At 41.4% G+C, this 27,741-nt stretch overlaps 1 protein-coding gene across 5 annotated transcripts in view; it reads right to left on the bottom strand.

Annotated features, from left to right (window-relative positions):
- PRKAG2 (protein kinase AMP-activated non-catalytic subunit gamma 2) overlaps positions 1 to 27,741 on the bottom strand; it is a 452,122-nt gene that overhangs the window by 288,914 nt on the left and 135,467 nt on the right. For all 5 annotated transcript variants that reach the window (XM_072652167.1, XM_072652170.1, XM_072652171.1 and 2 more), the window contains exon 2: positions 6,469 to 6,540. In XM_072652167.1, coding sequence (XP_072508268.1) covers positions 6,469 to 6,540 — 72 coding nt within the window. The remainder of the gene's footprint in view (positions 1 to 6,468; positions 6,541 to 27,741) is intronic.

Genomic DNA, 27,741 nt, shown 5'->3' with positions numbered 1-27,741 from the left:
CCTCTATAGGCAATGCAATGAGAAGTAAAGAAATGAAAAAAAGGATTACTGTATTGCCATGAGGGCCCATTTAATGCTGGAAAGAATATATCTGGGGTAGACCTGATCGGCATAATGTGATTTTTTTTTTTCTCAGCAGCCATCAAAGGTTTAGGAAGAAGAATAATGAAGTTAGACTGTTTCCAGGACAATGAAAGAAAAAACAGGCAAGCCTGGACAAAATGGAGGCCAATGGAGTTAGCTCAGAAAGTTCAAGGAAGTCAGACCAACCCAGGGATTATAAAACAGTTAATGAGGAAAGAACACATAGGTGGACAATGAAATTAGGAGCAAGTTTTACTGCTAGGAACCAAGGAATGAAAGGGGCAAGAGAAGATAGGACTAGGACAGGAATTCCATAAGAGGTGCTAGCTAAGTAGGTAGCCTTGAAATTCAGGCAATTTATTTTCTCCACTATAGGAAAATTCTTATAATCTTAGGATGTGCCTATTCAAGACTTGTGGATAGATGCAGATGAATCATGTGAAGATGGTATGTGGGTTAGATTGACTATTAGGAGAGGGACCAAATAGGCCAAAGAGAATGGCAGATCACATAGAGAACCACACAGACTTTACTAAGGGAACATGGGAAAGGTCATGCATGAGAAAAACAAGTAAGTGTGAAGAAAGAGGGCAAAAGAGGACACATTCACTTGGGAAATGAGGGGAAAGGGGAAAGTGCTAGAGAAGGAAGGATAAGAAGAATTTTAGAGATGGGAGGAGCTTAGAGCACAGAAAGGTCACCTGCCCATTATTACTGCTAAGGAAACAGGCACAAGAGGGAGGAAAAAAAGATGAAAATGAGAGAGGAAGGGAGTGAAAGTCTGAACAACACTGGAAAATTAAGGAAGTGCAGATGCAAGCACAGATGAATTGAACTAAAATATAGTTACTTGAGTTCCTACATTTAAGTCATAGCATGTCCTGGCAACTAGTGTTGTTGTTCAGTAGATTTATTCTGGATTGTATATCTTAACCAATCAACAGGTGTTTACATCTACAATGGATGATACACTGTGTTACGGAAGGGATTCCTGTTCAACTATAAGAGAGACTAATGAGCTCTGAGGTCCCTTCAACTCTGAGACTGCAAGGTCCTTGGGGATAAAGACTGCTTTCTGTCTCTTTTTGTATCCCCAGCACTTATCACGGTGCTTGGAATATTTTATTATTCAGTTATGCCCCACACTTCATGACCCTGTGGACCATAGTATACCAATGCTGTCCATGAGGTTTTCTTGGCAAAGATACTGCAGTGGTTTGCCATTTCTTTTTCCAGTGGATCAAGGCAAGCAGAGGTTAAGTGACTTGTCTAGGGTCACACAGCTAGTAAGTATCTGAGGCCAAATTTGAACTTGGGTCTTCCTGACTCCAGACCTAGGACTCTATCCACTGAGCCATCTCTCTGCCTCTATGGGTATGGTATGCACCAGGCACGTAACAAATGTATACTGACTGACTGATTATAAGCTCATGAAAATTTAAGTAACAGTAGGAATAATCTGAATAGGAAACACTAGCATTATCTTTTATCATTGGCCTGGGAAGGGGGACAGGAAAGGCTTTGTGGCAGAGGAAAAACTTGAGCTGAGTCTTGAAGAATTAGTATTCACATACATCTTGAAGTGGGAAGTGAATCTTTCAGGAGTGGACAGGGAAGGCTCAAGTGTGAACAAAGATGTCAGAGGTTTGTCCGCAATTCTGAGGAAAAAAAGGATTGTTTTTCATGAACTGCAAAGTGGAGGAAAATGGATTTGTTCATGTAATTTCCCCCTACTCACACCCTAGAGCAGCACCATTCCTTCCTGTAAAGGGTATTTTTTTTTAGCAATAAAGTATTTTTAATTAAGGTATTTTTTCAGACATAGTACTACTGTACACTTAACGACTACAGTATAGTGGAGACATAACTTTTGTATGCACCAGGAAACCAAAAAATTCGTGTGACTCATTTCATTGCTACATTCACTTTATTGTGGTATTCTAGGACCGAATTTGCAATATCTCTGAGGTATGTCTGTACCCTGAATCTCCTTTGGCAAGCAAGCCCACAATTTGCAATGTTATTTACTTGCCCTGGTTTGCATGTGTTGAAAATCATCTTTAAATCTTTTATAAATCTTTAAATCTTTGGTTTATCTTGTGTTCCCCAAAACACTGTAAGTTCCTTAAGGGTTCACTCATCCTGGCTTATTAGAGTTGGCCACGAGACATTCCTTTAAGGATGAGAGGGAACAAGGACAGCTAATCCAGATATAAGGACCTCTGAGGGCAGAAGAAGGCTTGTCTTTCTTTTGTCTCACTTGGCGTTTTTGAGGCTGAGGCTAGACATAAGGTTGCCTTCTATGGCAAAAGTCTATCTTGGGAGTCTGAGGGGAGGGGAAACCTATTGAAAGCACCAGAGGAACAGAAATGAAGGCATAAACATATATGCAGAGTATTAAATCTAAACAACCAGAGAGGCGTCCCATATTCTTAGTATTGTCCTATTTGACAATGGTATCCTCTACATGGTTGAATGGAGAAGGGATGGGAGTCTGTTCCTCCTCTATCAAGCTCTCACCACAGCAAGATGGCACCCAACGAGGGGAGCCTTTAAAATGAATAGGGTAAGTCCTCCTTGTTTTGGTTTCCAGCCAAGTCAAGTGGACTAGACTGAAGGAGGTTGCTTTCGTGCATTAAATGAGTTGGACTCCCTCAGATTAATGAATGACTTCTTCCAGGGGGAACTTGCAACAGGAGGTCACATCACCCTTGAAGCTGAGCCCAAGAGTAGGCTGAGAGACCTGATTTGAAACCTGACTTGACTGGCAGTAGTAGTCTTCAGACAGGTCTTCCCAAGCATTTACTCCTAACCTTGTTCTGTTTTTGGTTGACCAGAGGACAACAATAGTCTGAACTGGCTCTTATCCTGAATTTCTCTTCTGTTGATGGAAGAACAGCAGGGTGAACTGTGAAGTGATGTAGAAAAATACTCTTCCCATGAGTGGAGAAGTGAGAGAGGGAGAGGGAGAGGGAGAGAGGGAGAAAGGGAGAAAGGGAGAGAGAGAGATTGATTCTCTCCTGTACTAGAAATTGGCAAATCCATATGGTTTCGTGTCCTAGCAGAGCCTACTGGATCTAGAACAGATATGGAATAATTATAAGTCTTTGATGTTTAGGTTTATTGTTAATGATGCTCTTTTAGTCTACTGGAATAATTTTTGATAGATTTGTAAGTTTTTTAAAAAAATCTGATAGTTCCCATTAAACTTCATCCTTTCTCAAGCAAATATATGGGCAACTAGGTGGTGTAGTAGTAGATAGAGTGATGGACTTGGAGTCAAGAAAATTCATCTTCTTGAGTTCAAATCTGGTCTCAGACACTAGCTGTGTGATCCTGTGTCACTTTACTCGTTTACCTCAGTTTCTTCATGTGTAAGATGAGCTGGAGAAGGAAATGGCAAACTACTCCAATATCTTTGTCAAGAAAACTGCAAATGATGAGGGAGGAGGTGACATGGTAAGAAAACAATACTTGTTAACTGAAAAAACAAAAAAACTTGAATTTTCAAATCTACAAATTAAATTAAGATATTGCTGGAATCTATCAATGCTGGTCAGGAGACATCTGGGGATATAGAACGTACCAAGGTGAAAAGGGCCTTGGAGAAATTTTGAAACAGAATAGAAGCACTTAAAAATATTTTCACACTCAAAAAGCACTTAATTAAATATGTGTTTTTGGTACAATAAATCTTTTCCTCTCTTTGCGTCTTATACCTAGGGTACCTTAGCTGTTTCGAGTGGCTATGGAGTTTGGGCAAGGATAAGGGGCAGGTAAAGAACATTTTTTACCAAAACAAATATTCTTCTTAAAAGACCCTGATCTCCCTTCTACTCCTAGAGTATTTATTGTCCTTAAATGGTTATCTCAGAGCCCATCCTAACCCTCCACCCCCATCCCATCTATATTATGCAAACCTTGGTCCCTTGTTCAAGGAATATGCAACAAGATGAACAAATCTTTGTGGAACGAAACACAAGTTTAGAGGATGGTACAAACAGGTTAGTTCAATACAATGAAAACCAACAGGTTCACTTCCCTTCAATTTCCCAGCTTTCTTCCCAGCTAGATCACAGGTTCACAGAAGGTAAGGACAGAATGAGGTACTTAGCCAACACTCCCTGATGGTAAGGATCCTCTTATGATCTTAGTCCCTGAGCCTGATTGAATTCCTTTGAGTTTGTTTGAAATACTTTCCTTTAAGCATAGAAATCCTCCTCCAGTTTTTCCCACTTCTTTATAGACCCAGGAAATTCCTGAGGCAAAATCATTTTGGGGTTCTCATCTAGTTAGGCTACAAAAGTGAAGCCAATTACTCTTGGCAGGAAGAGAAAGTAAAAGGGAGGAAGAAAAAGAGCCCCATAAGTCTGTATTAATTAGTTGATTCAATTATATTTAATGAAAATGCTCAGAGCAAAGACTAAATATTTACCATTACTCATATTGTTACTCTAGGTGATTCCAGCTTCTTCGGGCATTCAGGACCAAAAAAAATGAAGTTTCAAGGCAACTTTTCTGATCATCTTGCTATCTTTAGTTTCAGGCTCAGATCACCCTCCTCTCAATTTACCACACAGGTGTCTGTAGGTCAGCGGAATCACAGACTTTGAGACGACTGTTCTGTCTCCAGCTTCCTGCCCCAAATTCATTTCTGCACTGGAGGAGAGACACTGTCCTGTCCCACAGCATGGAAGACAGCTGCTTTGTTTCCCCTCTTAATCCTCCACCAAGGCCCTCTCTGACTCAGAATTATGTCTTCAAATTCACACCCCAGATGGCATCTCTGAGTCATTGATGAGTTACATGAATTCAAGTAATTTTGTTGTTGTTCATTCGTTCTGGTCGTGTCCAATACTTCATGACCCCATTTGGGGTTTTCTTGGCCAAGATACTACGATGATTTGCCATTTCCTTCTCCAGGTTATGTTACCGAAGAGGAAACTGAGTCAAATAGGGTTAAGTAACTTGCCCAGGGTTACACAGCTAGTAAGTGTTGGAGGCCTGATTTCTACTTGGGAAGATGAGTGTTCCTGACTCCAAGCCTGGTACTCTACCACTGTGCCATCAAACAGAATGAGAGAGGAAAGGAAGAAGGAGAGCGAGAAAAGAGAAGAGGAAAAGAGATAGGGAGAAGGAGTGGGAGATGATGGGGGATAAGAGTAGTTTAGGAAAAGAAGATGAAGAGGTAAGGAGGGGAACAGATTAGATCCTTGTTAGCTAGACTAGAACCTCAAAGTTGCCCCAGTGACTTTGCCCCATTGAATTTCTTTGGTTTACAAATAAGCCGGAAAAATTGAGCAAGATTTTGAGAAACACAAAGGAAAGGGTTTGGGTTTTTTTTTTCTAGGAGCAAAATAGGTTTAAAAAATTTTTAATATAATTTAGAACACAATACACAGAATCTTAGCATTACTATCATTATAGATAACAGTGGGATGTACCAGTTAAAGAAATTTAGCATTTTGGGATGTCTGAGCTCTGGACTTGAACAATTATCTACAACACAAATATCCATCAGAATGACATGTCATTACAGCAACATTAAAAAAAAACTGGGGTTTAACAGATAACAAACCCTAGGAAGGTTTTCGATCATTCACCTTCATTTAATTTTCATTAAACCCTTTATACAGAATTTCTTATTTATGAGCACTGAACAAAACTTCTGAAAAATTATTTCAATTAAATGTAAACATTCAAAAAATCAGGGGATGGGAGCAGGGGAGAGACAGGAAGTGAAAGAAAAAAAGAAAGGAAGCCAGAGAGACAATGCAGGAAGGAGGGGAAGAAGAAAGGACAAAGGGAGACAGAAGCAGAAGGGGAAGGTTGGGAGACAGACAGCAAGGGAATGAGAGAGAAAGGAAAAGAGAGTGAGGGTCGTAGCAAAGGACAGGAAAAAACCATATCCAAATTTGGGCTATTTCAGGGTCAGAATCAACTTTGTTATCTGTGACAATGAGGACAGCGTTATCTTCATTAAATCATCCCTGCAGATAATACCCACATCTCATATTCACTACCACCTTCAACCTTTCTCTCATGACCAGGGCTGCTAAGAGATAGGGTATAACCAAAGGGTTGAGTTGGATGTTCATCTCTTTTGACTTTGACCACTCTGCTGCGGATAATAAGCCCCAAAGACACAAACATAGGTGACAAGAGGGAGAAAGAAGGATCCAAGGCCTGGATAACTGACCGCCTGGATAACTGACCACCTGAATCACTGGTCCCAGGTCATACAGAGGTAGAAGTGCAGCATCCCTAAAGGGGAAGGGGAAAGGGGGTAGAGTTCCTGTAGCAACGGGACCAGAGGGTGAGATGACACTTAAGCGCCTTCCCTCCAACTGGGAAACACACAAGCTGTGAATGAGGTGGTCCTACCTTACGGGAAGCATGTTTTTCCGAGCTTTCCAGGTCTCCATCTAGGAATGGCATGGCAAAAGAGCTAAGATCCTAGAACAAAACAAAAAGTGGAAAATGACATTATTAACAGCAGCACTCGAGTCTTTATCTAGCTTCTTTTGTGGAGGATAATAAATGGTTTTAGGAGCATTCACTGAGTTCTGCATGACCCACCACCTTTCAGGCTCCAGAATTTTCCCTTCTCCCCAATAATCAGAGATAGATCACACTCAGCAAGTCACAGATCATCTACCCAACAACAGAACACCTAAAGTGAGGAAGGCCTTGTGTTACCCTGAAAGACACAATGCCAGGGTTGGGGGTGTGATGGGTTCTGAGGGATTCTGAGTGGGAGCAATAAATGATTTAACTGCTTAGAACCCCAGTGTTTAGACAATATGGGTTCTTAGAAATCGAGTCCAGCTCCCCTCATTTTTTCCAAACAAGTAAACAACTGTAAAGAGGTTAAGCGACATGTATGAGATCAGACAAACGGAGGCAGAATGGAGATGGTGGTCCGGTTCTTTGGACTTCAAATCTAGTATTTTTCCTTGAAGCCTGAAGTAGGAAAAACAGGAATGGGAGGATCTGAGCAAGAATTACCCTACCCTACAAGTACTCAGTCTAACCAGCACCACCTCAGTCTGCCCCAAGCACAAAGGTGAGTAGAGACGGGGAAGGAACAATGAAGCCAAAATGCAAAGACAAGGAAAAGAGGAGAGAGAAGTGAGAAAGCAGAACAAAAGGGAAAGATGGAGAGGAAAGAAAAGAGGACCAAGAAGAGAAAGAGAATGGAAGAGGCTGAGGAAGCTGACTCATGGATGGATGGACAGAAATATTTTACCAGGATGTTCTGGGATTACTGAAAGAGGAGAGATGGGTCTAGAGTCTAGACCTTCAAAAACAGCATTAGAATGGGAAGATATTCTAGATTCTTGTTTACTTCTCAGATGAGATTCTGGATTAGAGACCTACAGGATAGTGGTGGGAGGGAAGAAAGCAAGGCTGAGAAGAGCAAAAGGGTATGGAGGAGATATCAGGTCAGTGTCTACATAGAATGAAGCAAAGTGGGTTAGGGACAGAGGGAATCTGTGATATCACTGGCAACTCCCTAGGGCTTGGCTACTCTACAAGTCATAGACAGGTTGTGGGGGGTGTTCCCACACTATGAAGAATTTAATTCCAGATTCACGTGAGTAATTTCAGGAGTGTTCTGTTGGTACGTTAGACATTCCCAACTAGATCATAAACTTCTTAAGGGAAATGCCTTCCCCTTCTTTGGTGTCCCTCACCCTCATCTTGGTTTCATACAAGGTTAGCCTGTTCCCTTTTCAAAGCACTTTCCTTATTCTTATGATGGCTTTGGTGAAACAGTTAGGACAAAGCTCATTATGCCCGTTTTATAGATGAAGAAACTGAGATGTCAACAAATGGTACATGTAGGTTGGACTAGATGACCTCTGATGTCCTTCCCAAATCGCAGGTTCTCTTATTCTGTGTCATGAGAATCTAGGGAAGGGACAAGGAATTTGTTAATTTTCTAACCATCAGTGAGTTGTTTTTAGATGTAAACTCCCTTTACTTTTTCTTAAGAGAGTGTAAGCTTCCAAGAGCAGGAAACTGCTCCAGTTTTTTTCTCTGTATCCTCAGCATCTAGCACAGTACCTGGCACTTAAAAAATGCTTGTTGACTGATTGATTACCAGGATATTGTACCTGGCTCAGGTGGAGCACAGATCAGATAGCCTCTCAAGTCCCTGGAAACACTGGGATTCTATGTCTTGCCTAGGGTCACATAAGGTAGTGACAAAATTGGGGACTCTATTTCCAGTTCAGAGCACTCTGTGCCACATTCCACAGCTGCTGGAGTCATGGACAAATGCTGGAAAGCATAGTTACAATGGATTCCAAGCAGATATCGTTGGCGGGAATGAATCCATTAGAAGTATCAACACTGATCAAATCATCCAGCCCAGTGGCCCATGATCCCTCCACTCTGTACTCTGGACACAAACTGCAGGGTTACTGTTTAGTCAAGCATCCCTCCAGGAAGTCCCTGGTTGGGCTAGGGGGTTGGAGGCCTCTGCTTTTGCCTTCAGGCACATTCCATTGTTCTAATCTTGCCACCCATCGTCCAAGGTTCCCCCAGAAACACTCTGGTCTAGGGATGCTAGGTGACACTACAGTCACAATTTGGAACCTGACAACATTCCAAAAGTCTTGGAATGCTGGAATTCGTCCTGGCACTGTGGTCCACATTCTTTCCTGCTAGCAACCATTCATGTGTGCCTCACTTTCCTCTTATGCTTTAATCATTCTAATCAGCCAACAAATAAGCAAGTATTAAACTCCTACCTGTCGATGTGCTGGGTACTGTAATGTGATGTGTACAAGTGGTATCTGCCTTCAAGAAACTTACACTGTAGTTGGGGAGATAAGATTAACACATTCAAACCACTATGAGAATAACACTCTAATTGGGGAGATAAGACGAACACAAATGAAATGCAATGAGAATACTACTTTATAATCACAGGCAAAATGATGTCCTACAACCTATAAGAGTGTGGGAGGTCAGAGGAGGCGGTTACAGCAATGGCATAGGCTTTGTGGAGAAGATGGGAAGGATCTGTACAACCAATCACAGAAGGGATGGGGTGAGGGGGTTTCAGGCATTCTAGCTTGAGGAAATATAAGCACAGAAGCTAGAAAGAGGATATAGTGTCTGGATTCAGTAAGGAGAATAGTCTGACTGAAATGACATGAGTGATAGATGAAGTTAGGTACATCAGGTAGGAAAAGATGGTGAAAGATTCCAAATGTTTGGATGAGGAATTAGGATCTGATGCAAGTGCTAGCAGGGACTCACCATCTAAAAGTACTACTTGGTTTCCCATTCTTCATTTCCCTGTCCTCATTAACATATTTACTCAAGGCCTTCCCCAACGATCTGAGGCCCAGAACAACTCCTAGAAGAATGGGGATCTGAGACACATCATATTCAGTGGCCCTGATCACCAATCACCATCCTTGACATATTTATGGATAGAGAGCCCTGGGCCTGGAGTCAAGAAGACTCAAGGTCCAATCTGGTATCAGACACTTAACTAGCTATGTGGTCCTGGGCAAATTACTTAGCTTCTGTCTGCCTCCATTTACTCAACTGTAACATGGGGATTAAAGATAGCACCTAGCACCTGCTCACTGCGTGATGAAGATCAAATGAGATGTCTGTAAGGTGCTTAGAGCACAGTGCCTACCTGGTTGGTACCTCATACACACCGGTTCCTTTGTTCATTAAGCTGAAATCAAATTAAAATGAACACCGAGGGCAGGGAAAGTCCTATCTAGTAATAAGAACTAACATTTATTTATTGCCTTAAGGTTTACAAAGAGTGCTACTTGCATTAGCTCACGCGATAATCACAACAGCCCTGTGATGTGGGTGCTGTAGCCATCTCTATTATCCTCATGAAGAATTGAGGCTTGGATGGGTTAAGTAATTTGCCCAGGATTGTATAACTGGTAAGTGTCTAAGCCAAGATATGAACCTATCTTTCTAACTCCAAGGCCAATGCCCTCTCTATCCACTCTATCATGCTGTCTCTAAGTCAATCTGTGTGTTCTATCACCAGCCAAAAACTGACCACAATATGCACAGGCCCCAATTACTGCACTCAGAACAGAGTGTGTGGCAAAATCAGTCTTGTCAGTATGGATCTGTCAATCCTGGCCAGACAGAATCTTCGTTTATAACTCTCTTTATACTGAGTTTCAGTGCTCTGCAAAAAGCAAAGACTTAAATATTGGCTATGTTTTATTTATAAGCAGCAGAGTCTGGCTTCGAACCCTGGTCCTTTGATATTCCTTTCTTGCTTCATCCATTTAAATAAGATCAAAATTTTGGGTTGTCCCACTAAGGGGGATACCTAGAGAATTTGTTGAGCCCCAAATAAAAGGGTACCATGTTTTGTTTCAGATATTAGTAGATTCTATTTCCAGCTGTAACTAATTTAAAATCTACTTTGTTTCATAATTTTCTACCTCAAGGAAAAGCAGCATCTGTAACATTTTTGAAAGAGGCTTAAAGTATTTTATCATACAAAATATCTGTTTTCACAAATAAACTGAGAGGAAGAAATAAAGTTTTAGTTTTGGCTTAGAAGAGGAACAAGTTTTTCTTTTCCACATTAGCTCCTCTTTTTTGATATTTTTACATTTTTTTGTTTTTACGTTTAAAACCTACACCCCCTTTTCCAAGTCTCTTCAGACACCTCGATTATTCACACAAACGCAAAGCAGTCATAAGGTTCTTACAAAACAGCAGGGGAAAAAAATCCAACAACTACTTGGGTTTTGGCTTTGGAATACATAATGAGAGTTTTCCTACACTAATTATGTGTGTTTGGTTAATTTAATGTTTCCCTCTTAATTTGAGCACATCCGAGCGTTTCAACCACCTACAATCACAGTCAAGTATGGGCTCCAATCTCAGTTCCCATGTCTACCTTATTAGTCCAGTCAGAATACCATGAAGCGAAAATGAGATAAATATCATGGATCCAGTCCCCCACCAGACTTTGCTGGCCTCATTTAGATATCAGCGGGCCAGGAATGGATGAGAAGATGGAAGAGACAAGGACTTCGTCCCCTGGACCATATGGGAGAATGGAAGAGACTTAGAGTTTAAAAAAAAAACCCAGCCAAGTTAACTCTGAACCCCAAAGCTAATTGGTAGTTACTGAGCAAGCAATTATCTGGTTCACAGTCTAGCCTTTAGAGGTTCAAATTGGGAGGTACATGGATTGCTCACCATGATTACAATGGGAGATCCCAAGACCAACAACCAGGAAGTTTAGTTCAAAGAAAAACTGAGGCTAAGAGTCTTAGATAGCTGGTCTTTGGTATAAAGTGCTTAAGAGTCAGAGCTAAAAACCTTCTGATGAGAAAAAGATCAACCAAGATTCTAAAGCAAACAAGTCAGGTGAACCAAGGGAAGTCTTATTTAAATGGTCCATGACAGCAGTTTCTGCCTTCTCTAAAGAGCTAGAAAAAAGTCCATGGGCTTAAAGCTAAAAAAGCGTGGCAGTATCTGGGCCCTTGGTGAAGCCCAGTACTTCATCAGGTTGGGGCAGGGGAATGTTTTGTGGATACTTTTCTTACTATGCCATTTCATTAAATGATTTTGCTTTGAACTAATGGTGTCCTCTGGCTGTAAACACATTAATGTTGGGGCTCATGAGCCATGGTTTTAGTACACGTAAAATCCAGGGTATCTTGAATTCCTTCTATGGTAATTCCTTGGAAGACCTGACCTTCACAATGAAAGAAGGGTAGCAGAATGGTCTATGTATTTTCCAAGATCAGATATTATACAGACCTCTCTAGCTGAGGGTAAGGATCTCAAAGTATGTGAATGGTTCAGTGCAAATGACAATTGCTAGAAAAACCCTAAGAATGTACAAAACAATATGGTCTTCTTAGCATTACTGGGGTAAGGCGAAGCAAGATGAGACCAAAAGTAGCCAATCTAGTGGATGAAATAGTTCTTATTTTCTACTCTCCATTATTTTACCTTTCTCATCCCCTCCCATAGAAATAGCCAGGACAAGACTGTTTATTGCTTCAAGGGCATTAAGGAGAAATAAGGGATTGGATGGATAGTGGAGCCAGAACAGGGCAAGGGGGCCAAAACAAAGTGACTTAAACTGGTCACTTTAATCCACCCTTAGATCTGGTTGGACAGGACAACATCAACAAGTCAAACCTAAGGTTTTAAAATGTCTTTAAACAACTTCAAAGCAAACTCCCGTAAAAATGATGCTTAGAACAATGCCTCCCAGGGCAATTTTATTTCATCTTGAGCAAATCTCCCCCGTTGCCATGGCAATGTTCATGATGTTCCAGGGTGAACAAACGATGTCTGCTTCCCACTGTAGACTGCTGAGCCAAATTCAGCCACATATTGAACAGTACACTTTCTGCTCTTCTTTATCCCAACAAATTACATTTTTCTTTATCCTTCATGGTGTGATTAGACTGGACATTACCCATATGAAATGGTGAGGCATTTACCACCTATGCAGTTGGATGCAGAAATGGGTATAAAAAAAGTTCTTAGTTAATTCTTGACCATGTTCAAGGACACATTCACCTCTATATCTATTCATTGTCATACAACTGACCCAAGCACAATTATGAAAAATATTTTTCAGATAACTTAATATTTTAGAATAAACAAAAATATTGAACACATAAAACACAGGCTATAAGGAACTTTTAAAAATGTATTTTTATTAGAGAATCAACCTGGCAAAGGTGATAGAAGTTGGGAAATAGAGCCAAGAAGATCTATGGGTTTAAGTCTTGCTTTTTGACATCAACTGAATGACTCTGGGATGGGACCTCTCTGTTGTCACTGTTCACTGTATCTGACTCTCTGTGACCCCCACCTTGTATTTTTCTTGGCAAAGATACTGGAGTGGTTTGCTATTTGCTTCTCCAGTTCATTTCACAGATGAGGAAACTGAGGCAAACAGGGTTAAATGACTTGCCCAGGGTCACACAGCTAGTAAAGTATCTGAGGCCAGATGTGAACTCATGAAGATCTACCTTCCTGATTCCAAGCCCAGAGCTCTATCCACTGCTCCACCTAGCTTCCCTTTGTATCTCTAATCCTCAGACAACTCTCTAAGGCTGAGTTGCTAAATTATGAATACCTTGCACTCTGAATGGAACCTTTGAAATTATGGATCTTTTCAGTATATTTTAATTTTTTTAATGGGTTTTAAGGGGAAGTCAGGTAGTGTAGTGAGTAGAGCAACAGCCCTGGAGTCGGGAGGACCTGAGTTCAAATCTAACCTCAGACACTTACTAGCTGTGTGACCCTTGGCAAGTCACTTAACCCCTGACTGCCTCAAAATAAAAAACCAACTGAAAATGGGTTTTAGTTATAAAATTCACTACATACAGATACAGTTCTTATTTTCTTGGGTTTTCATAAATTAATTTGAAACTGCTTAGTTCAGCAATTTGATCTCCATGCCACAAATGGACCCTGTGAGCCACTACCTAAGTTATGAAGCAATATTAGAGTTTTATGAAAATGATATAAATGAAAGCCAAACTTCAAGTGACACTTTTATGATTTTGCTGCTTTACCCTTCCTCTCTCTAACTCAAAGTCACTCAACTACACCAATTGGCTTCTTTCCTTCAAAGAAAGGAAAGCACACCAGCCCTAAAATTCAAGCTCTCAAGTTTTTCCTTCACAACATGTCCAGCCATATCACCATCCTGACTCTACGCTGACTTGGTCCTATACTCTTTCACCTTAACTCCATTTCTTTCCCTTTTTTATCAGCCTTTGCTTCCCCTCATTTCTAGTTCGCCTCAGGCTATGGGATCACAGGCCTCAGAGGCCATGTAGTCTAACTCTCTTATTTTATAGAGGATGAAACTAGAGTCCAGGGTAGTTAAGAGACTTGTTTAAGACAAAACCCTGAGGGTCATAAGATTTAGATTAAATCAGAGGGGACCTTAGAGATCATTTGGGAGAAGGAGCAGGCCATAGTGGATGCAGTTTTGGACTTAGAGTTAAGAAGACCTAGGTTTAAATCCTCCCACTAAGACCGTTGGTAAGTCATGTGACTGGTGTGAGCCTCAGTTTTCTTATTCTATAAAATGGCACCTACCTCACAGGGTTTTTGTGAAGCTGAAATTATGTAAAACATTTAACACTAAAGGATTATATAAATTTCATCTGCTACTCTCCAATTGCAAATCCTTACTCTATAGATGAAGAAACTGATGTGATTTGTTTTGCTGAATTTCACAAAAGTGGCGAGTGGAAGATCTGGACCTGTACCCAAGGTGCTCTAACTATAGATCACCTGCTCTTTCCACTACTTTCTATGCTCCAAGTCAGTTAAATCAGTTGGTCAGAGAACTGTATGAATTAGGTCAATGGCAGTTCAGATAACTTAGTGTAAGTTTATGGAAAAATATCATTTTTGTAGAGTACACCCTACCAATATAGTTCTACGTTAGTGAAAGGGAGTGGAATTCTTGGTACAAATTCATCACTGTAACTAATACAACCAACTAAAATAAGGTACTTTTAGAGCGCCAAGGGTCCGTAGAGATCATCCAGCTCAACTGCCTCATTGTTGAAAGATAAAGAAATGGAGACCCAAAGAGGCTATGCCTTGCTCATGGTTATACAGAATATTAATGAGAGAAATCAATCAATGCATATTTACTAAGTGAATACTATGGGCCAAATACCGTGCTAAGCATTGGAAATACAAAAAAGAAGCAAAAGACAGTCCTTACCCCTAATGGGACTCAGAAATGGGATAGGAGGTTATAACCTGTGAGCCTAAGTGAATAATTTAAAAAGAAGGCTTCAGTATATCCCAGGGTTTGGGAAACATGTGGCCTTCTAGGTCCTTAAGTGTGTCCCTTTAACTGAGGCCAAGTTTTACAGAACAAATCCTTTCATTAAGGGGATTTATTCTGTGAAGTCTGGATTCAATCAAAGGGCTGCACTTGGGGACCTAGAGGGTCACATGTGCGCTTGAGACTAAAGATTCCCCACCCCTGCAAGGAGAAAGAGAAAACACAAGCAAAATGACAAAATTATTTACAATAAAAAGCCTTTTGTTAGCTACCTTACTGACAACCTTAGCTGGGTGCAAAAAGAAAAAGAACAATGCCTTTGTTATACAGAGTACTGTTGAGTACTTACATACCTATAACACTTGATGCTTCTGGGACATTACCTACATGGGTACTTCATCCTACAGTCTTACTCCATCCTACAATCTCACTCCATCCTACAATCTCACTCCATCCAGGTCCTCTCATACTGGGTAACTCTTGTCCATGACTATCCATAAATCCTTCCTTTAGAAGGGGCCCACCCAATGTGCTATAGGGAATCCCTCCCCTCTTCTTAGCACTGAGTGGATCCACTGCAGCCTACCTACTGCTCTCAGTCCTTGACTAATTTACCCCCATTTTTTGCCATACTGGAATTATAAAATTAGGTAATTCTTGTTTGCTAGTGTGATCTCATCAAATCTCATCCACCTTGAGCTGCCCCCTCACCCTCTGGCTGAGCCACACACTTGAAATAAGACCATGGTACCGAGAGGCTTATAAGCCATGCAGTGTCACCAGAAGAATCTTGCTGGCCTAATCTTATTTTACTACTAAAGTGGCAGAGTTTCAGTGTGTGATGGATGTCCCCTCAGTCAACAGCAGCTCAGGCCACAGCACTCACTCCCTCATCTGGAAGTGTCAGTTAGGGAAAGCAGAAGCCCGCCCCACCCACCCTCAACCAAACAGGGAATTCAGGGAATGAGCTGGAGAACCTATGCATTAAAAGGGATAGGCCGAGATTCAAAAGACCTGGGTGGCAGTCTCAGATCGACCACTAACCCACATGTGACCTGGACCAAATCTCTTCTCTTCTCTGGCCCTTGGTTTCCCTCTCCGTCAAATAGGAGCAATGTTTTTCACTATCTACCTGAGGACTTTAAAGTGTAATGTAAATTATATAGATCATATAAATGGAAGCTGCCATTGTTATTACCTAATCCAACCCCACTTCAATGCACAAATACACTCTAGATTTCTGACAAGTTGTCGTCTTGTCTCTGCCTGTATATTTCTGCGATGAGGACAGCTTGGCTGCCAAGGAGTTCACCCTTATATTGAGTCAAAATCTGCCTCTTTAAGTAATTTTGACTATTACAAATATCCAAATGAACTATAAAGGACATACAAAGAAAGACGTCATCTGCATTCAGAGAAAGAACGGATAAAGTTTTCTAGAATAATTTTACATACATAAACGTAAGTATTATGCATGCAATAATGTAACAACATGTATGAAAATAAATATAATACATACATGTACACATATACACCTATGTGTGTCTAATGGCAGTCCCTGTTCACTATTTCTAGAATGTACAATAAATATAGAATGTAGAATAAATCTCTTTCCTCTTTCATATGGCTGTCATTCCCTACCTCAGCCCTGCAAGCGAGTCTTCTTCAGGGAAAACACTTTAATTTCTTAACCTTTTTTTCTACCATGACTCAATTTTAAAATGCTTCACTTCTTCCTCCCACTTGTCAATGGTTTTCCTAAAACGTGACATCCAGAAGGGAACATAATACTGGTAATGGGTCCAACCACTTTGATAAGATGTACCATAAATGGCCAGGATGGATCCTGTAGACTCCCTCAAAAGAAACAAATGAAAACAGGCATCTGCCTCACCCAGATCTCCACCCTTACAATTGAATTTCACCCTTATCTTGTCTCTTGGAATTCTCCCCATGCCCCTAGGGACTTCTCCACATAGTAATGACAATCGTGAACATAGCTAGTGTGTGACTCTCACTGATTTAATGGACATCCGAATGTAAACTGTTTTTACTAAGGGCTGAACTTTGTCACTTGGCACACATGCCAGGTAGGAAACAGGCAGAAAACTGTTCCAAACTGATTTTCCTTGCGCAATTCCCTCAAAATCTTCCCCTAAAGAGGCAATTCTCAGTACTGGGCAGGGGATAGCAGGCATTCTTAACAGTCATTCTGAACCTCTGAAAAAATATTCACATTATATAACCATCTACCACCAAGTAAATAAACAAATAATAGGAATCAAACACTGAATTACTGGAATTAGGGAGGGCGGGGGTGGGGGGTGGGTGGAAGAAGGGATGGTGGCCAAAATAGGGAACGCATTTTCCAAGTTACTTTTCATCCAGGACCTCTCTCCTACTCTGCTAATGTCTGCACATTTCCTGACATGGTTTTCAATGTGGCCTCCCCGCACAGCTGGTGCTTCTTTCCCTCTTATCAAGGTATCCCTGAACCCCGTCTCTCTGATGCTCCTTCCCTGTAATAAATCCATGTCTCCATGGCCAGGGAACATCCCTTTGGTTGTGGCTGATTTATGTAAAGAGAAAAAAAAGGAAGGAGTATCAACAAAAGTGGGGTGGAGTATTCCTATTTTCAGGAAAAGCAAGGAATCTTCCAATCTAATTCTTGTGTTAGGAATCTATAACCATGGGAAGCGAGGTGGCACAGTGGATACAATGCTAAGCCTGAAGTCATTAAAACTCTTTTTCCTTAGTTCAAATCTGGCCTCAGATACTTACTAGCTGTGTGAACCTGGACGAGTCACTTAACCGTTTGCCTCAGTTTCCTCATCTGTAAAATAACTAAAGAAGGAAATGACAACCCCTCCCCCCCAGTATCTTTGCCAAGAAAATCTCAAATGCGACCATGAAGAGTCAGACATGTCTGAACAATTTATCCCTACCTGCATTCTTAATTATTCAAGGCAAATTCCAACCCTTGGTGGCTTTTCTGTACTAGGAGGAATAAAATAAAAACCATTTATTAATCACCTAAAGAGTCCAAAGCACAGCCCTAGGATCTGATAAAGGTGTAAAGACTAAAGAAGATGATCATCTTCCCTCCTCATCATAAGTCCAGCACGGGAATAGACACCGCCAACAGATAGCTGTAACACATGGTGGTACTTGATAAGTGCATTTGATACCTAAAAAGTAAAGTATTAGTAAGATCTGAGGGGGAACAGGATCAGAGAAGGCTTCTTGTCTATCTCCCTACTGGCTTCCTTGAAGTTCCAATTAAAATCCCATCTTCTGCAGGAAGCCTTTTCCAATCCCTCCTAGAAATTCTGGCGCCTTCCTTCTGTTAATTAGTTCCTCAGCCCTCTCTCACTTAAATCCAATTCTCCTGCAGGTCATGGCATCCTTTCCTGGATGCCAAGGTCCTCTTTGCAGCAGCAGCAGCAGCAATCCTGTTTATAGCCTGTTTGTACTTATTTGTTTGCCTGTTTTCTCCCCTAAGAGACTGTAAGTTCCCTGAGGACAGGGCTTGTCTTTTCCCCCTTTTTGTATGCCCAGTGCTGAGCCCGGGGCCTGACACATCTTTCAGTTGCGTCTGATTCTTCATGACACCATTTAGGGTTTTCTTGGCAAAGGTACTGAAGTGGTTTTCCATTTCCTTCTCCAGTTCATTTTACAGATGAGGAAACTGAGACAAACAGGGTTAAGTGATTTGCCCAGGGTCACACAACTAGTTAAGTCTCTGAGGCCAGATTTGAACTCAGGAAGAGGAGTCTTCCTGACCCCAAGGTCCAGTGCTCTATCCACCATACCACTGAGCTACCAATGCTGGACACATAGTAGATGCTTAAAAAATGTTTACTGACTTTAGAGGATAGGTTGGATTTCTATCTCCAGGAGCAGCTAAATCCAGGCATTAAAACGCTCAAAAAACTCAAGTAACCTGGGGACTAAGACTAGGAGTCAGATGACCTGAGATCTGAGGTCCTAGTACTTGGATGGCCTCTGCAGGCCATTCTCTAGCACTAGAGCTATGCTTCTACAACCAGTTCTACCCCTAACTTGCCATATAACCTTGTGTACTTCTCCGGACCTGTTTCCTCATTTGAAAAATAGAAATGTTAATTTCTGCTTGATCTCTGGTAGCTTGGGGTAGGCTCTTCCAGTGATGATTCAATGAAACCATGGTTGTGAAATGAGATAACATGTCACCTTAAAAAGTACACATGGATGGACTGATAGGATGAGAGACTGTCACAAAGAGGAAAATAGTGACTGATTGACAGGTGCCTGGACCTGCAATTTCACTGGCATATGGAACTCCAGGATTATGAATTACATTCTACCAGGACACCTACAATACTTCAAATCTTAAGGAGTTGCCTAGGGCAGAGGGGCCTGCACTATATACTCCCAAGTGCAGCCTGAGCCAGATTAAAATGTCATTGGGAAATATTTAACAAAATAAATCAAGATGGATCAATTGCATTTTAAAACTAAGTCAACATGTGGCCGACAGGAATTCTTATGTATGGTTTGGTGGTCCCATTTCTATCTGAGTGTCGGTACTGGCCTAGGACACTGAAGGGATAAAGGATTTACTAAGGGTCATTAGCCAGTATGCTGCAGAAGCTCAACCTAAAATTCAAGTTTTCTACTTTGCCACTACCCTGAATATCATCTAACACTCAAATCAAATCAGTCTCTTTCTTTGGGTCTGGTATCAAATTTAAAAGGTATGGGGTAGTTAAAGCCAATTTAACCTATTTCTGGAGCTATTTCTCAAGAATTTTCTCTTTTTCTTTCCCTAAAAAAATCCTGAAATCTATCCATGGACCTCAGGGTTCCATGGGTCCCAGTTGAAGAACCTGTGGCTATGCTGTGACGTAGTAGTAAAGCACTTTGCACTGTTATCTTGCACATAGTAGGCACTCTATAAATGGGTATTCCCTTCTTCTGTCCCCCAATCTTTGACTTCATCTCCCCTTTTGCCCCCCTCTGGCACCATCTCTCACCCACTGCTTTCTCATGGCTCCCTGGCAGCTCCCCTTGGAGGATGATGCCAAGTGGCTGATCCCTGTTCTTTTGTTCCGTTGGTAGTAGTTCAGCAAATGTTGGCACCAAAACCTGGAAACTGGGAGTCACAAAGCTGATACGAGAGAGTTGGGTGATTGTTAAGGCAAGGGAAAATGTTGAGAACTCACAAGTGACTCCGTGGTGTAGACATTACAGGCAGGGGAAAGGGGGTTAGGGTGCCAGGGGGTTAGGGTGCCAGGAACAGAAACTACCACATGGATGGTACAGATAGGATGCAGGATTGCCACAAACAGGAAAACAGTGGGATTGATTCCAAAGGGAATGAATGGACCTGTCATTCCACTGGGATATGGAACTCCATATGATTACTCCATGGTAATTCAAAGACAGGCTGGCATTGCAGAGTCTTGTGGCAGTTATAGTGTCTGACAACTGTGACAGATCTGGGCAAGTCTCCTAGGCTTGAATAGGGAATAGCTGCATTGTTTGGTATTTCCCAGGCGCCATCCTTGATGAGTGCCTTTCACCACGTGCATCTCTAAGGATGCTGACAACTGTGTGTTGTGGCAGTTCTACCCTTCCCAGGCATCTCGCACAGCACTGCTGTTTGTGGCACCTCTCCACGTGGCTAGTGGCTAGCCTTATGGAAAACAAATCTGAGTTGATAAAGCCTTCTTGGGATACTTTAGGCTGAACCTCTGATGTTGAAGTTGACTAGGACTCTGCTGCCATTCACTTCTGAAAGTCCCAGTCAGAAGAATTTGGGAAAAAGTATTTACCTCACTCACACATCATCACTTTTTCCCCTTTGGGGAGGATTCTGTAATTTTATTGGAATTGCTGGTAATGAAATTCCCTCAGAACTTCTTCTGAAAACTCTACTCTTAGAGAACTGTCCAGGGCATCCAGAGGCTAAGTGGCTTGTCTAGTATCACAGTCAATTTGGTCATATGTGGGACTACAGACCGGGTATTCCTGACTCCACAGCTGTCCCATAACATTGTTTCCCTACCAGAAATTAAGACCTTCATTTGGATTAAGGTGTTTTTCTTTGAAAATGCAGTGCTGTAATTAGGAAGTTCCAAACATTTATATCTTAATGTTAATTCCTTTAATAAAATAATCTGATTGCTTCTCTTTTAATTCCTGAGATACTACCAAAGGCACCAGGAGTTTTGACTGGAGAGAATTAATTGATGGAGTCTTCACCTTTGGGTGAGGAACACAAAAAGACTCAGCCTGCAGGCAAGTTCTGTGATACTAACCCAAGCCTTCCCATATAGTATGGAAAGGTTTTCAACCAAGATATCCAAGAAAGACCACTGGAGTGATGGTAGATGGTGGACGCCAATATCTGTAGCCAGTACTGTCGATCAAGGTACTGAATGGGTCTGAAGAAATAGTCATACTGAAAGAGGATATCAGTCAAAAATAAGCAGCAAATTAAGTGAAGGGAGGGGGTGGTGGTATTAAGAGATAGAGCTCAGAGTCATGAGTCAAAGGCTTGGTGCCAGCTGAGCTGGCCAGCTGATTTTAAATCACACTGGTACAATTCCAATTTGTTGCACAGACAAGACTGCAGAGATAATCAGGTTGGGTTTTAAGGCTGCTCCAGCCACACCCTCCAGCTTTTCCTAATTCCTTCCAACCTTGCCATTGCCACAGCCACTCTCATTAATTTCCATAGCAACTGTGAACTGCTTCACGGGAGGAAACATGTTGGAACATGAGGCACTTCCTGAGAAGGCGAGGTTAGGTGGGTAATTCTAAGTGTCACGAATGGAACAACATGAGAGGATTGGGTGTCTGGAGTCCTTAGAGAACCACAAAATGAAAAGAGGGAGTATGATGATACCAATATACCTTGAAATTGCAAAATCATGAAGTCACAGAATATCACAAGAAAAGACTTCTTAGAGATCATCTAACCTAACTCCTTCATGTCATAAGTAAGGAAACCGAGGCCTGGCAAGATGAAATAATTTGACTCTTGTACTTGTACAACCTGCCCAATACTTCTGGCCTTTCCCTAAGGAAGCATCTGCAATAGCTTTTCCTCATTCCCAAGTACAGGAGGCTGTCTTGGTTCACAGACCTGGACAAGTCAAAGAAATGGGGCATATTTTTCATTACAATTGGGTCATTCTTCATTTATTCATGCCAAAAGAATTTGCTGATCATTTGTAGTACATCAAGCTCAGCGCTGGGGATGAGTTGAGAAAACTTACACTATAGATGGGGAGAGGAGACTCACACACGTGGAGAAATTAAACAATCGTTCTAGACCATCTATGATGAGTACCTTTTCTACGATAAGCACTCAAGGAGAGTTAGAGATACAAAGCGAAATGGGTGGTCAGAATAGGGAGAGACGGTAATGAGTAAAAGCAGTGGGGAAAAGGCTTCAAGGAGAGGTTTGAACTGGGCTGTGAAGAATAAGCAGGATTTGGATGAAACCATTTCATCCCAGAAACTAAACATTTCTGTTGCTTTTTCTTCAAATTCATTTCCTTGCAAGATTTGGATAAACCATAAGTGTTCCCTACATATGGTTTGACAACTGCTCATTTGAACACTTTTTACCAGTGGATTTCTGATCTACCAGAGTCTGTGAGCCGTCACAAGATCATGAACCTGATCTAGGTGCCATGCATGGAAAAACAGAACTTTTTTTTGACAGTAAAAATATGTACATTTATAAAAACTCAAAATTAAAAGCTCCCCTTATTGGATGGTTCTCTGGGTTGGAATAACAGGGTGAGGTGGAGTGAAAAATAAAGGTGATGCAATGACAAATGATATTAAAATTTTTTTTCAAAAGGAAAAAAAACACGGCCCATGTTATATTTCTCTGCATGTTGTATGAATCTAAGCAGCTGCCTATCTGGCTTTTCTTTCACCCCAGTTCTATCCTTTTAGACACCCTCATTTGGGAGTGTTGAGAAAGAAAAACAACATGAGTATGAAACACGCAGGAAACAGCCGTGGGTGTCTGGGCCCAGAGCTGTTTTTCACATTCTCCTCCCTTTTTCTCTGTGCACAGTGACCAGCTCCAAACACACCAACTGCCTGAAGCTAGTTATTGGGAGAAAAGGTTTTCTACTCACTTAATAAATGCAGGCAAACGTGCCAGTAAGATTTTTATTGGAAACAATATACAAAAACATGCCCCTTTTGAGTATTAAGCAGCCAACCTGTGTCTGACTCATCCTGAAGTGGCCAAGAGAAAGTTGCTAATGCCAGAAGGGAAATCTGGGGAGCTACTGAGGGAATTTCCAACAGCCTAGAATAGGCAATTTACACACAACTCCTTCCTTCCTTCCTTCCCTCCCTCCCCCACTTAGGCACCTAATCCTGTAAACAGTTCCTCAGTCTCTAGACTAGACACCTCCACCCCAAGCTGCCCAGTCAGTGACTGGATCAGCTCCAAACCACAGCCATTCACTAAAAGCCAAATACAGGGTGATACATTATGATGTGTCTGGGGTAAAAGATGGGCCTTGGGCATCACCAAGTAATAGAGGCTTCTGGAGATGCAGTCCCCTAAGCTGGTGTTTCAGGCCATGGCAGGAGTGAGAACCTGTTCAGATAAAGTGCTCCACCTCCCACAATGGAATCCCCTTAACCCATGGGGAGTGTACGGGGTCTGCCTATACTGCATAATTTCTGGTCCTCCTCTTAAATAACAACTAATGAGAGCCGATGTAATGGAAAGAACATTGGACTTGGGAGTTAGGAGTTAGCTTAATCCTGCCTCTGACATTTAATAGCTATTAAGTAGTCTCTGAGTCTCAGTTTCCTCATCAGTAAAACAGGCTTAATAATAGGTATCTCACAAGTCTTTGTGAGGATTAAGGAGAGAATTTATATGAAGCAATCTGCAAACACTAAAGAACTATATACATTTTGGCTATTCCTACTATTGGAAAAGGGATAGAGAATAAGGAGATTCTGGACTGGAAAACAGCCAAACAGGTACAGTCCTATTTAAGACAATGACATAAACAAAGCTTTTCTTCAGCCCCCTCCCCTCCCCCTTCAGCTTACCTACCCCCAGGGCCTTTAACCTTCTTAGAGGAAATGATTCCTTAGCTTCCTCAGGTATCCCACACCTCTCTTTTCAATTTCTCTCCCTTCTTGTCAAAACCTAGTCTTGGGAAGAGATCTGATAAACTCACAGTGAATAATTTTAGGAGCAGTTACATGTTAACAGTCAGTGCTTGTATCTTATCTAAAGCTTTACTGACACGAGTTATTATCTACATCCCCTAGCACAGTGCTCTGCAAATGGTAGATGCTTTATTTATACATCAGCATATATGCATAGAGAACATAGAAAAAATATACATGGTAATATCTAATACATACACATATATGTGTGTGTATATGTGTGTGTGTGTGTGTGTGTGTGTGTGTGTGTGTATACACAGAGAGAAAAAAAGAGGGAGGAAGGGGGAAAGGGGGAGAGAGAGAGAGAGAGACAGACAGACAGAGATAGAGATTTCTTGACAATTAGTGAATGAAATTCAAATGGTGGGGTGGGGGAATGGGTAAAGAGATAATGCCTGGAGGAGCTCTGGTCTTTGCAAAATTCCCTAAATCACAACACAGTCCCCAACTTTGCTAACTTGATACAATAGGAACACTAGATTTGGAGTCAGGAAACTCAAGTTCTAGTTTCAGCTCGGCTACTAACTTGCTATGATAACCTTGGGCAAGTCATTTGCCACTCCTGGCCTCAGTTTCCTCACCTGTTACGTTAAGGAATTGGTCTAAATCAAGAATTCATGACCTTTTTTGTATCATGGAATCTTCTGGCAATCTGATGAAGCCTATGGATCTGTTATCAGAATAATATTTTTAAATGAATAAAAATAATACATAGTTATAAAGGAAATTAAATATTTTAAATGAAATGAATATATAATATTTATATACATATTAGATTACATGTTATGTATAATATAAATTTTATATATGTGTAAAATATGTATGCATGTGTGTACACACACACATAAACACACACATGTACATTTTAAACCAAGTTCACAGACCCGAGGCCAAAAACCCCTAGTCTAGATGATCTAGGATCCCTCCCTTCTACTTCTAAAATCATCACAGTTCTAATTAGCAGAGTTTAGAAGGGGCAGTATTGAGTTTCTGGGGTTATCCACCAACAAAATACCAAATCACAAACCAGAGTATCAGCCATTTTCTTTTCATTGACATATGGAAGGATGGAGAGTGGAGCATCTGACCTGGCTCTCATCCAGATGATTTAAATTATATATCCTATACGCTTTCCTATATACAAGAAGGGAATGAGAAAAGATGAAATGAAGTCTGTTCTGTAGTTCCAGGTTGTTCTCAGACTCTTTCTGTTCCTCTGGTGGCAGACCTACCAAATGACTGAGCACTCCTCTCCAATTGGCTACTTTGCCAATTTTACCCCATATGAAGGAAACCGAGGCAATTTCACCAGGAAGGTGAAAAAGGGGAAGGCGGTACAGGAACCCCAGAGCTGCTGCCAACAACATAAAGAGAAGACCAGTCTCTCTTCTAATCTGAGGCTATCTACAGCAAGCACATAAAAGAGAGAGGAGTTTAGTATACTCCAGAATGATATTCCTAGGTTGGTCCACTGTACTCCAAGTGCAGAGTCGACTTTCCTTGAGAGACAGCAAGAAGGCCTACTGATACTTGTGTGTAGTAGAACAGTGTGGTTTGGGGGAGTTGTTTTTCCTAGGAGGCTTTCCCTGTGTGTATCTGTGTTCTTGTGCTGTGTGTCTCCCTAGAAGAGCCTTATATGCCACCCTATCATGAGCTGCTCCACTTATCAAGTACAAAGAACACTGAAAGACTAGGTCATGATGATTTTGTCCTGACAGCACCTACTGAGCTCTTCCTTATTCCCTTGGGTGTGCCTGTGTTAGAGTTGTAAGATTCTGACAATCACAGATCTTAGGCCCCTAACACAGAACAAAGACTCACTTGTTCTAGGTTGCAGTTGAATGGAAACGGAAAACAAAACCAGGCTACATGAAAGAATACTCAAAATTAGCAACAATAAAAGAAAGGAAAATCGAAACAGACCTGAGGTTTCACCTCATGCCCTGCAACATGCAGCATGACAAAAGATGGCAACAGTCAATGTTGGAGGGGTTGTGGGAAGACAGGCACACTAATACATTGTTGGTGAAGCTGTGAATCACTACAACCAGCAATTTGGAATTATGCAAATAAAGTGACTGACTAAAGTGTCCTTACCCTTTCACACAGAGATTCTATAACCAGGCTTATGCTCCAAGGAGGCCACTGATAAGAATTCCCTCTATACCCCAAAATATTTATAGTAGCACTTTTTATATTAGCAAAGACTTCTTAAAGTAGTGGTCAAACTTCTAGTGATGAGATGCTCCAAATTTAGCAAGACTGGTCCTTGGACCAGTCAGTTTGACAGATCATCACCAGGCCTACAGTAGATAATTTCCATCTTGGTAGGATCTACCTATGCTTGTACTCCACAGACAGAGTCTTCAAAAAGCCAGATCACCCATGCACTACAGTGAGGCTCGGAAATAAGGCGCTGGCACAGAAATGGGATCTGGCCTTATCGTTTGCCCTTCCACATTGGCTTTGCCACCTACCTAGTGTCTGCGTTGCAGATCCCTAGGCCTTGTAATCTGCCCTGTCAGTCAGCCCTAAGGAAAGCCACTGGGCCTTTCTATTCATCCTACAAAACTCTTTAATGTCCATCATCTCCCATAATGAGAAGGCTAGCTCCTTGAGAGAGGGACAGCATTACCCTTCACTTTGTATCACGAACACTTAGCACAGTCATTGCCACATAGTATAAGCACCTGAAATGGGTTTTCATTCATTTGTAACCAAGTGTTTAGACAGGCCTTCCCTAGACAAAGTAGGCTGGGGACAAAATTCAGTTTGGGATATGGCGAGGCAGAAACCACCAAGTGTGGCAATATCTCCATTTTTTTTTTTTTTTTTGCTATGCAGATTCAAAGAAGAGCTACAAGAGGCTTGGCTCTAGTGGCTACAGCATCTGATGGTTAGAAAAGACAGATGGGTTTGCCTACAATGGACTGAAGTTGTTGGCAGTAGTCATTCCTTGAGATCAGTAAAAGGGTGGTAAAGGTTTAACTCCTCCTCTACACCTATAATCATATGACTCCTATGTTTCTAAGTTGCTTCTAATTCTTTGTCTTTTGTATAAAACTATGACCATTCATAACTGCTATGTGAGTCATGTCTGTTATGAAATGTATATAGGGAAGGTTGAAGAACTAAACTTCAGCCCCAAAATCTTGGCATTTTTCCTTTAACTAGGAGTTGAACCAAATTTTATTTATTTTGCTTTATTAATAGCTTTTATAAGCTCCTAAATAGCCCAGGAAATGATCCATGTGACTTAGATCACTGACCCTAGGCTACTGAGTCAAGAACGTAAAGACAGACTTATAACAGGCAACACTTTCATCTCAGAGGCAATCCGCTAGCAGAGTTCACTCCTCTATCCTTACCCCTAACTGTCCTTTGGCAATTCAAAGGCTTCCTGCAGCTCTTGAGTTAGAAGCGGTTTACAAGTATGGACTAAAAATGGAGTCGGGCAACATAGGTCTAGCTAGAAAGGAATTAGGGAAAGAATCTGACCTACCTAATTCCCACGGAGGAAGCACCTGGCAACTGAGTCCTTATGGTCAGGTGCCACATTAGCATCACTATGACCACCACCATCATTATCACTACTACCACCACCACCACTACCATCACCATCATCATCATCACCACCACCATAGCAC

This window comes from Notamacropus eugenii, chromosome 3 (assembly GCF_028372415.1).
Source record: "Notamacropus eugenii isolate mMacEug1 chromosome 3, mMacEug1.pri_v2, whole genome shotgun sequence".
Lineage (NCBI taxonomy): Eukaryota > Metazoa > Chordata > Mammalia > Diprotodontia > Macropodidae > Notamacropus > Notamacropus eugenii.
This window is presented reverse-complemented; position numbering and strand designations above follow the sequence as displayed.